This window comes from Hyla sarda, chromosome 4 (assembly GCF_029499605.1).
Source record: "Hyla sarda isolate aHylSar1 chromosome 4, aHylSar1.hap1, whole genome shotgun sequence".
Classification (NCBI taxonomy): Eukaryota; Metazoa; Chordata; class Amphibia; order Anura; family Hylidae; genus Hyla; species Hyla sarda.
In genome coordinates this window covers 15,432,682-15,444,904 of record NC_079192.1, presented here as the reverse complement: position 1 = coordinate 15,444,904, position 12,223 = coordinate 15,432,682, and the positions used below count along the sequence as shown (strand labels likewise).

Here is a 12,223-nt window from a genome sequence, read left to right as displayed (position 1 = left end):
AGATCTGTGGCTTATAGTTTACAGTAACATTTCATCTCCCTTTTCCATACTAGTCAACATATTGTATGCTGCATATTGTGATACTGTAGTGGTGATAACTTAAAGAATCTAATACAAGAAAAGTGCTACCTTTTACAGTATATTATTATCGGCTTACCCACGGCTTCTCCTAAAGGGTCCAGTGTCATTAAACAAACTGCCACTAGAGGGTGCTGTTTCCTCGCTTATTCTCAGTCACTGCAAATGGACTTTGATGTTTCCTTCTCTTCCTTTTACCTGCCTTAATGGCCTGTGAGGCTCCTTTTTCTGAGGGACTGTTGTAACATGTCTAGGAGGCGCTTGAGAAAAAAAGATACCAATAAACTCACCGAATACTACTCATTGAGAAACAAATCTGTTCCCATTTGCAACTTCGCTGACGAAGAAAGTGATTTTTCAGACTTACCTTGTAATTATACCACAGGTGACCAAACATCTCTATCTACCCCTTTGGGAGCTGAATCTGTAATTCCAAAAACCAACTCACAACTAAGCTCTATATCGGCAGCTGTTACCCATATGTCCAACCCCTCCATTAAATCGCCCGATATGGCATCCAAAATGGAGGATAAAATGCCTGCTAGCATGGAATCTACAATGAGAAACTTATTCCAGGAATTCAGAGACTCTTTACAGAAAGATGTACTGTCATCCATAAGCGTACTTTCTAAAGAAGTGGCACAAATAGGTGAACGCACAGCAAATTTAGAGGACAGACTGGAAAAATTCACAGATGCTCACAATGCACTAGTGGACTCTCAAAATGAGACGACAGATGACATTGTTTCCATTCAATTAAAATTAGCGGACCTGGAAGACAGATCCAGGAGGAATAATATCCGCTTCAGAGGAATACCTGAGTCAGTGCAAAACTCAGAATTGCGTGATTTTCTCACAGATTACTTTAGCGTGCTTACTCCACACGCTGACCAAAGAGACATGATAGTGGATCGAGTACACCGTCTTCCTAAACCAACACATCTCTCTCGAGACATACCTAGAGATGTCCTTGCCAGGATCCATTTCTTTCACTATAAAGAAGATGTATTAAGAGCAGCTAAGAAGCCTCCTAACTTACCGGACCGATTCCTGAACATCACCCTGTTTGCCGACCTATCTGCTGCAACATTGAAAAGGAGGAAAGCTTTCTCCACTTCCACCGCTGTCCTGAGAGAGGAGGGAGTTCCCTACAGGTGGGGTTTTCCAGTGAAACTATTGGTTCCCAGAAATGGAGCTACACTCTCCTTTTCCACACCTAGAGAGGCTCTACACATGGTGGGCAAGTGGTTCCCTGACAGAATTAAATCCTCCATGCTGACGGATCCACCTAAATCCAGACCAGCACCTATCCATCAGGAATGGTCAAGAGTACAACGGAAGTCTCCTGAGTCTTCTCACGGACGAGACAGACGCTCCCACTCGAGATCTCGCTCCCCTACCTGAGGAGTGACAGACAAGCTCATAGAGACCTTGTGGAACTGTTTACCGTCAAGCCCTCATGACGAACTCCACTGCAGAACTATGTCAAAGACTATTCTTTGGTTGAGGTATCTTGTTGTTTATAGGGTTAACGTTACCAGTTATTGACATCAGGGCGGAATGTCTGCTAGATAATATTGATGCGTGTTCTAACGTTGAAATTGTATTTCCATGCAATACATTTTTTCTCCCACGCCATCCTCTTGGCCGTGTTATACCATGAGGTACTGGCTGGTTCTTACAGAACCAAAAGTTCAAAGTTTACGTTCGCGCAAGTTCTTATTCATTATTCTACTAAGGGTCTAGGCTTATTATGGAGCTCCATTTACAGACACGGGTATATGGGATGTATCTGGTTTGCTTATATGTTTCATTTCAAATGGGGTATGACTGAGAGTCTTACAACAGGTCTTAATTATGGTGTTTAATATCACTACATTCAATGTGAGGGGGCTTAATAGTCCCTTTAAAAGGAGCTTATTCTGGAGGGAGTGTAAAAGGGTGGGATGCGATATTATTTGTGCCCAAGAAACCCACCTGCTAACAACTGACACCTTTAGACTTAAGCATAGAAACTTTCCCAATATATTCTTCACCCCTAACGTTAATAAGAAAAAAGGTGTATTGATAGCGGTGAAAAATTCAGTAGCCTTTAAGATGGTGGATGTTGTATATGATGCCTATAGCAGATATATTATATTAAATTGCGATATTAATAACCGTAAATACACTATAGCCTCTATATACGCTCCAAATAAAAAACAAGGCACTTTCTTGAATCACGTCCTTAACAGAATTGCCCAAAATAAATATGGAGCGCTAATACTGACGGGTGATTTTAATAAAGTACTATCCCCACGAATAGATAAAAATCCCCCTAATATTTCAGATAGAAATACGGACGTCTCCAATATTTTATTTAAAGCTGACCTCTTTGACTCTTGGAGAACTCTCAATGCTGAGGAGAGAGACTACACATTCTTCTCCCATACTCATCGTGTGTATTCACGTATAGATATGATAATAGTGGATAAATGGCTTCTCCAGCAGTCAAAAACTTCCTCAATAGGAATTATCAGCTGGTCAGACCATGCACCAGTTACAACTAGTCTATTTGAAGAATATAATACCCCTCCAGTTTTTCAGTGGAGAATTAACAATTCCCTGCTTTCCGATGCTCACACCAGCGCCACCATAGATCAAAAAATACAAGACTACTTCCAATTAAATTCCGTGACAGACACTAATGTTTTTACCCATTGGTGTGCTCACAAGGCGGTGCTAAGAGGGGAATGTATTAAATTAGCGTCCCACCAAAAAAAGTTACGATCCCAAAAAATACAATCCCTTATATCTCAAATTAAAATTTTGGAAAATAATCATAAAAGAACTCCCACAAATAATTTGTTAACAGAATTAAAAAAATTACGATTCCAATTGTATCAAGCCCTACATTACAAGTTTGACTTTTTTCTTAAAAAGACAAATACCCAATTTTACGGACACGGAAATAAAGCAGGCAAGATGCTGGCCAATAAATTCAGGTCTATAACGAACAAATCAAAAATTTCACATATCTTTAATAGTAAAGGAGAAAAAATATTGAATCCCAAATTAATTGCAAATGTTATGGCAGAGTACTATGAAAGATTGTACAATCTAAAATCGGACCCTGACATTATTCAACCCCAAGTCTCATTGATTGATCGCTTTTTATCGAATCTAAACCTCCCCTATATAAACTCAGATGATTCTGAGGCTCTCAATAGCCCCATCACTGAGACTGAGCTGAACTCGGTCATATCCTCTCTAAAGTTGAATAAATCCCCAGGACCTGACGGGTTCACAGGGGAATACTATAAGAAATATCAAAGTACTCTTGGTAAATATCTCCTCCCTTTATTCAATTCTATTTTTCAGTCTGGTTATATCCCACCCGAAATGCTACGAGCGACAATTATCACGATTCCCAAGCCAGGTAAAACCCCTGATAGACCAGAGAATTTTCGGCCGATTTCACTTCTCAACATTGATTTAAAAATATATTCAAAAATCCTTGCGAACAGAATTAATAATATTCTCCCTTCCCTGATCAAAAATGACCAGGTGGGTTTTGTCCAACAAAGACAAACAGTAGACGGAACTAGACGGTTCATTAATTTAATTCACCATGTAGAATCCTGTCGAATACCTTCATTACTACTGACTTTAGATGCTGAGAAGGCCTTTGACAGAATTCATTGGGGTTACCTGGGGCGCACACTGTCAAAATTTGGGTTCTCCGACAAAATTAGGACCGCGATCATGGCGCTATACAGTTTCCCTTCAGCTTCTGTTTTTACCTCAGGTTTCATGTCTAATAATTTTGATATCACTAATGGGACCAGACAGGGTTGCCCCCTTTCTCCCCTTATTTTTGCCCTGGCGATGGAACCCCTAGCGGAAAGTATTAGACTTAACCCGACAATAGCTGGCATAAAAATTGGTGATAGAGAACACCGTATTGGCCTGTTCGCGGATGACATTCTGATAATTTGTAGAGACCCTGAGGTTCCATCCCTAGAATTATAGAAGAACTAGACAATTTTGGTAAGCTTTCTTATTATAAAATTAACCCCTCCAAATCCCATATTTTGAATATGGGCTTGACCAACAAAGTTGTTTCCAGACTGAAAGGCCTATATCCTTTTTCCTGGGCGGAGAATTGTATTCCTTATCTGGGTATTAAATTAACCTTTCCTACTAAAAAATTATATGACCTTAATTATATTCCACTTTATACAGATCTAAAGAGAATTACTTCCCAGATGCCCAATTTGAAGGTGTCCTGGCTGGGTAAGGTTTCGGCCATCAAAATGATGGTTTTGCCTAAAATTCTCTATACCTTCAGAAATGTGCCGATTACTTTGCCCTACCGATACATTCAATCTCTGCAGGCACTACTTATGAAATACATTTGGAAAGGAAGGAAGTCCAGAATTAAAACATCTTACCTGTACCCATCCCTTAAAAATGGAGGAATTAGCTGTCCATCTATAGCGTCTTACTATAAAGCAGTTATTATGGACCAATTAAAGTCTCTGTGGCTTCTAGACACATCAAAGTTGTGGGTGGAGATTGAACATTTTGTATTGAATCGTACCCCTATAGCCCACACATTAATTGCTACACATTTATTTCATTCTAAACCCTTCTCTGAGCATCCCATGATTGCTGCCATTCATTCTGTTTGGTCTGCCTATGTCATACCACGTCGTCTTTATCATACCGCACACCTGGAAGCCCCAATAGGAGTATTAGAAGCCCTTATACCCCACCTCACGTTAGAAGCATGGATACATAAGGGAATACACAAAATAGGAGATGTATGGGATGGAGAGAAATGTGTATCCTTTGACGATTTGCACCACTCATTCGATATTTCTCACAAAGATTTCTATAAATTTCTCCAAGTCAGACACGCCATGGAGACTGTACGGGTACCTCTCTCCACTGTTAACTCAGAATTACATAACTGGTTTTCTCAAGAGGGTTACCATAGAGGAGGCATATCTTGGTGTTATAATTTCTTAGTCAATAAACATGGTGTAACAGAAGATATGAACAAAATTAGATGGGAACAAGATTTAAATGTGTCATTCTCGGATGACCAATGGAGTAGAGCCCACTCAGTTGTACCCAAACTTTCTAGGTGCGTGGCCCACTTGGAGACATCCAAAAAACTGTTATATAGATGGTATTTAGTCCCTGACAGACTAGCCAGATTTACTTCTTCTTCGGAGAAGTGTTGGAGGTGCAAGGAGAGAGGTACCTTCTATCACGTATGGTGGCAATGTCCCAAAATAAGTGTGATGTGGAAACGTATAGGTAGATTAATGTCTAGCATTTGCGGCTTCCCTGTCATACTGAATCCAGCTCTAGCTCTACTTAATGTGGATATAGACCAATATTCTTCTTTCCATAAGTCTATAATTATTCATGTACTAATTGTCACTAGATTTCTCATAGTTAAGTATTGGACTTCACCCCATATTCCATCCATTAAAGAGATCGTTTCTAAAGTTAATCTTAATGGTTGGCACGAATATAAGGTGGCTTCGGCTTGTGACAGGGAGGCTGAATTTCTTACTAGATGGGATGTTTGGTTACAGGGCCCACATAATACGATACAGATATAACGGATAATTGAGGTACTCTGTGAGATCCTGGTATACTTGGGTTTGTACTTATACAGTAAACTAAGACCCGGAAAAAAAAAAAAGGAAAGGTAAAGAAGAAAAAAAAAAGGAAAAAATAAGACAAAAGTATTTTATGGATATTTTACCTATTTGATGGATAGAACTTGTGTAATGTGTTAGTTATCTTATGTTGTTATTTATTTACACTTTCAGAGAGGTGTCTCACCTCCTTATATGTTCTAAGTGTATTGTGTTTTACTTTTTGTATATGAAAATCTTTTCAATAAAAAAGTATTGTTATAAAAAAAAAAAAGGATTAATGCCGGACATCAGCCCAATCTGTAATGTCTGGCATTAGCCACGGGACCTGGTTATTGATAGCAACCGGAACCCACCCGGTATGATGCGTGCTCCTGAGCGCTCTTCATATAACGGGAGCAGGCAATGGATGTGAACGTACGTCCATTGTCGTTAAGGGGTTTAAGCTAGGGCTGGGCGGTATACCGGTTCATACCGAATACTGAATTTTTGTGCTGCACAATATGAATTTTAACCCATACCGCAATACCGGTTTGGCCCATCCCCCGCGGGAATGAATTATCAGCCACAGCGCGCTGTCCCCACATCGGGGAACTAATGTTCTGCCCCCCCCAATAATTAGCCCAGCACTGCGCTGTCCACATCGGGGTAAATACTCACATATGTCACCCGCAAGCGCTGCCCTCCTTGTCCTCCTGTCTGTTGTGGCCGCCGGTGCTGACACTCTATACCAGTGGTCTTCAACCTCCAGATGTTGCAAAACTGCAACTCCCAGCATGGTTGAAGACCACTGCTCTATACTGCATCCCTATGCCCAGGCTGCAAAAGGTAAACAAAATAAACTTTAACTCACCTTCCCCGTCGGTCCGGACTTGCTTCCTAGGGAATGGAACGTCAGAAAGCCGTCAGCCTATCACCGGCCGCAGCAATGTTCCGCCTCGGCCGATGATAGGTTAAGCGCACTGTCATGTAAGAAGCCGGCTTCTTACATGACAGTGGGCTCAGCCTATCACCGGCGGCCGCAACAAACAGGAGGACGAAGAGGCAGCGCTTGCGGGTGATGTGAGTAGTACCCTGATGGGAACAGCACAGCGCTGGGCTAATAATTAAATTTTTTTTTGGGGGGGGGGGGGAGAGGGGGAATACCGTTATATACCGTGGAACCGCCATAAGTTACAAAAATACTGCGATACACATATTTGGCAATACCGCCCAGCCCTAGTTTAAGCATACCTGCAGCACTTCTGTGTCAGATTAAATTAAGATTTCTGGCTTCAGAAATACATATTGGGTTATTAATGAGCGCTGCCACTTTTACTCAAGTTTTAATCAGTTGAACACTGAGATCCTTTTCTTTGCCAAGACAAAGAGCTGGGAGTGAAGTGTTCAGATGGGTGCTTTCCTCCCTGCTTATTCTAGTGATCGGTCAAGAACTGATCAAAACTTTTGAAGTGTCTCTAGGACATATCAAAAGTTTTGTAAAGTGACGGGTACACTGTCACCTCTAGGTGACAATATAATACCTCTCTCAATTTATTCTGGGCTTCGGCCAGTGATGCCTGTTTCTCTGCCAGTTGAGACAATGCAGCATTCATGCGTGCACGCTTTGGCTCCACCACACGGAAAATCCGTCCATACATCTGTAGAGAAGCAAAGAAAAGCAGAATCAGCAGCTTTTTACAGGTAAAAAAATGCTAGAATTCTTGGACTAGATAGACGTATTATTCACTCACCTCCATCGCTCGCACCCACATGCATAGAGACTTGGCAGCTAGAGATACTCGGCCAACAATGTCCGGATGGAAATCTGGCAGGACACAGTATTGTCCGATCTTCTTCAAAACCCGCTCGGAGATGTTGTCCTTGTCAAAGTTAATGAGTGTTTTGATAAAGTTTTGTTCTCCTGAAGATTGAAGGATTCAAGAATATAATAAAGAGTGGACCATAGAGCAAAAGACATGGACTCACTACAACATGTTCACATCACCACCCCGCTCACTCACCCAGCTGCCTCTTCGCCTCTGCCCATGTAGGTTCATTGCCTCGCAGGATCATGACAGCTTGCATTACAGTCTCCACCAAAGCTGGAGGACGGCCATAGGCTTTGATCTCCGTCAAATCTTTCTTGTTCAAAGTTTCCAGTGCCTGATGAAGGAAAGAAGGAAGTGTAGAGCTTAGACTAGACCCAGACAACAACCGTTAGTGGTGCTGTCCATCCACCAATGAGAAGGTGAGCAGAAAAACTGTGAACGTTTTATAAAGCTGAACTACTAGGGTTATTTGCACTTACATAAGGTGGCATAGATACAGGGTAGCCTTCATTATTTAGGACCATGATCATGACATATGACCTCTAATCATGAATAGGTAACATTTACTTTTTACTACAATTGATTAGTGTACAGAGCTTCATGTCAGGACCAGAATGCAAATCACCAGAGCATTCAGGCAGACAGTGTACCAGCAGAGAATTCAGGGAGATTTCAGCTCTGAACCCTACGAAATTGTCAATAGAGCTCTGGAGTATAACAAAGGATATAACTCAGGATCAGTACAGGATAAGTAATGTAATGTATGTACACAGTGACCTCACCAGCAGAATAATGAGTACAGCTCTGGAGTATAACACAGAATATAACTCAGGATCAGTACAGGATAAGTAATGTAATGTATATACACAGTGACATCACCAGCAGAATAGTGAGTGCAGCTCTGGAGTAATATATAGGATATAACTCAGGATCAGTACAGGATAAGTAATGTAATGTATGTACACAGTGACCCCACCAGCAGAATAGTGAGTACAGCTCTGGAGTATAATACAGGATATAACTCAGGATCAGTACAGGATAAGTAATGTAATGGAAGTACACAGTGACCTCACCAGCAGAATAGTGAGTACAGCTCAGGAGTATAAAAAAGCCTGAAAATGTAAAGGAGATAATAATGCTTACCCTCATGGCTTCCTCCAGTGCAGGAAGAGCCTCCTCTAGGTCCTTCTGGGCATTGTCTGCCAAAGCTTTACACTTTATCTCCTCTGCTGCAATCTTCTCACTATGAGCAGTGACAGTCTGGTGAAGAAATACAAAAAGTCAACAGGGAGGATAGATGAACCATATATTTGCATCTACAGCTAAAAAGCTTGATATAGACCAACCTTCTGCTGCTCGTCAGCCTCTCTCCTCTGCTGGACAATGATGACCAAATACTCCTCACACTGTTTCTGAAACTCGGCCACTTTGCTTCTGGCAATCGCAAGCTGCTCGGACATCTTCTCTACCTTCTCCCGGGTCTCGTCGATCTTAAAAAGCCCATTTCTCAACTTGGAGGCTTTTTCACCCAACTCTGTGCGCTTTTCGTTCAGGAGACTGGATATAATATATGTATGGTAAGCCTCCTGAGAATATAATCATTTAATGGCCGATAAGACTGACGTATCAGATGTTACCTCTTGTATCGGGAGACTACCTCCAGGTAGCTGGTCGGAGTGATATAATTTTGTCTTTTCAGTTCTAGCTTCATCTTGCGAGAATAATCCCCTACTGAGCGATGCATTGTGACAAAGATTCGTGCCACCTTCCCATTAACCTGAATGGCGAAAATCAAATAAAAATGTGACAAAATTGTTCAACAACTCTTAAAGGGTGCAGTAAGAAAGATAAGGAGATTTTTTAACACTTACCGTTAAATCTCTTTCACGAAGGATCCATTGGGGGACACAGACCATGGGTGTATGCTGCTGTCTCTAGGAGGTGTGACACTATGGCAACAAAAACAGTTGGCTCCTCCCAGCAGGATATACCCCCCTTCAGACTCTGAGACAATCAGTTTAAGTTCCAGAACAATAGGAGCAGACTAACAGGTCAAGAAAAACCCAAAACTGTCCGAGAACCAGAAGAAAAAACATAACTGAACACACCCTCGGACAGAGAACCAAGGAAAATCCCAAAAGGGTGGGAGCTGTGTGCCCCAATGGATCCTTCGAGAAAGAGATTTTACGGTAAGTGTTAAAAAATCTCCTTTTCTCTATCGGCTCCATTGGGGGACACAGACTGTGGGACGTACCAAAGCTGTCCCTTGGGTGGGCAGATAAGCAGTCAGGCAGACGGCCGTTCCACTGCCGCCTGCAATACTTTACGGCCCAGACTAGCATCAGCCGATGCGAAGGTATGAACTCGGTAGAACCTCGAGAAAGTGTGCAAAGACGACCAGGTAGCCGCCTTGCAAATCTGCGAGGCCGAGGCTCTTTTCTGGAGAGCCCAGGATGCCCCAACAGAACGGGTAGAATGAGCCACAACCCTGAAAGGAGGAATCTTCCCCTTACAGCGATAGGCCTCTGAAATGGCAGACAAAATCCACCGAGAAATGGTGGCCTTGGAAGCAGGTTGTCCCTTGCGACGACCTTCCGTAACGACGAAAAAGGAATCACACTGACGAAACGAAGAAGAGAAGGAGCAGGACAAAAAGATGGGAGGACAATGTCCTTATTGAGATGAAAGGCCAAAATCACCTTAGGCAAAAAGGAGGGATCTGGACGGAAAACAACCTTGTCTTGGTGGATCACCAGAAACGGAGAACGGCAGGAGAGAGCTGCTAATTCAGACACCCTCTGGATGGAGGTGATAGCCACAAGAAACGCCACTTTCCAAGAAAGGAGGCGGAGAGACACCTCTCAATGGGTGCACCCTGGAGGGCACTCAGAACCAAATTCAAGTCCCAAGGGGGAGAGGGTGACCGATAAGGAGGAACAGCGTGCGCCACTCCTTGCAGGAAGGTCCGGACATGAGAAATAGAAACCAGCGGCCGCTGGAAAAGAACAGTAAGGGCCGAAACCTGACCTTTAAGGGAACTGAGAGACAACCCTAGTTCCAACCCCGGCTGCAAAAAGGAGAGAAGACGGGGAACCAAGAAGGTTACCGGGGAGAAGTCTTGAGCTTCACACCAACGAAAATAAGACCGCCAAGTACAGTGGTAAATTCTTGCAGAGGAGGGCTTACGAGCCTTGAGCATTGTGTGAATGACTTGGGGAGAGAACCCGCGGGCCCTCAAAACTGCGGTCTCAACCGCCACGCCGTCAAATGCAGTGACTGTAAATTGGGTTGGCAAAGGGGACCCTGAGAGAGCAGGTCCGGACAGAGCGGAAGGCGCAGTGGAGTGTCGTCCAGGAGCCTGACTACGTCGGCGTACCACGACCTTCGGGGCCAATCTGGAGCTACCAGAATGGCGGGGACGTCCTCTGCCTTGAGCTTCCTCAGCACCCTGGGAAGAAGCGGAAGAGGAGGGAACAGATAGGGTAGGGCAAACCCCGCCCAAGGAATCACTAGGGCGTCCACGGCCAGAGCCTGAGGGTGCCGGGACTTGGACACAAAAGGAAGGATCTTCCGATTGTTCCGGGACACGAAGAGGTCCACGTCCGGAATGCCCCAGAGGTCGCAGAGTTGTGTGAAGACCTCTGGATGTAGAGACCACTCACCGGGGTCGGGTGAGGACTGACTGAGGAAGTCCGCTTCCCAGTTGAGCACCCCCGGAATGTGAATTGCCGAAATGGCCGGAACCTTGCTCTCCGCCCAGAGAATCTTGTTCACCTTGGCCATGGCTGCCGAGCTGCGAGTGCCGCCCTGTCGATTTATGTACGCCACGGCCGTGGCGTTGTCCGACTGAACGCGGACAGGACGGAACTGAAGACGGGACTCCCAATGAAGAAGACAAAGAAGAATCGCCCGTAATTCTAATATGTTTATCGGAAGATTCTAATATGTTTATCGGAAGATATCAAAGGGTATGGCCTCCATAGTTGCCACCATCCGACCCAGGACTTCCATACAAGTGCGGATGGAGACTGATACCCGGAACCGAAGGGAGCGCTAGACGTTTGTCCGGCAGAAGACAAATCCGGGCAGAGGCCGTGTCGAATTGAAGTCCCAGGAAGGTTAGAGACTGGGTAGGGCGGAGGACTGACTTGTCCCGGTTGACCATCCACCCGAAGCGAGTCAGAGTGTGGAGAGTGACGTCCAGATTCTCCAGAGTCTGGGCTCTGGTTGGAGCCTTGATGAAAAGGTCGTCCAGATAGGGTATCACCGAGATTCCCCTCGACCGTAACAGGCCCATCACTGGTGCAAGGATTTTTGTAAAGACCCGAGGAGCCGTGGCTAGACCGAAGGGGAGAGCTACAAATTGAAAGTGCCCCTCCGGAACCGCAAAGCGGAGGTACCGATGATGGCCTGGGAATATTGGCACATGGAGGTAGGCATCCTTGATGTCCACTGATGAAAGGAACTCCCCTTGTTCCAGGGACGCCACCACCGAACGGAGAGATTCCATTTGGAAGTGGCGGATGAGAAGGTGATGGTTGAGACGATTGAGGTCCAAAATTGGACGCACAGAACCGTCCTTCTTGGGAACGACAAAAAGATTTGAATAGAAACCCCAAAACCGTTCCCCTGGAGGAACGGGAACAATAACCCCCTGAAGAAGTAGAGACTGGAGAG

At 44.1% G+C, this 12,223-nt stretch overlaps 1 protein-coding gene across 1 annotated transcript in view; it reads right to left on the bottom strand.

Annotated features, from left to right (window-relative positions):
* DNAH2 (dynein axonemal heavy chain 2) overlaps positions 1 to 12,223 on the bottom strand; it is a 243,720-nt gene that overhangs the window by 38,315 nt on the left and 193,182 nt on the right. Inside the window, exons 60-65 of the mRNA XM_056570087.1 lie at positions 9,184 to 9,323; positions 8,893 to 9,103; positions 8,690 to 8,806; positions 7,739 to 7,880; positions 7,469 to 7,638; positions 7,259 to 7,375 (exon numbers count right to left, since the gene is read on the bottom strand). Coding sequence (XP_056426062.1) covers positions 7,259 to 7,375; positions 7,469 to 7,638; positions 7,739 to 7,880; positions 8,690 to 8,806; positions 8,893 to 9,103; positions 9,184 to 9,323 — 897 coding nt within the window. The remainder of the gene's footprint in view (positions 1 to 7,258; positions 7,376 to 7,468; positions 7,639 to 7,738; positions 7,881 to 8,689; positions 8,807 to 8,892; positions 9,104 to 9,183; positions 9,324 to 12,223) is intronic.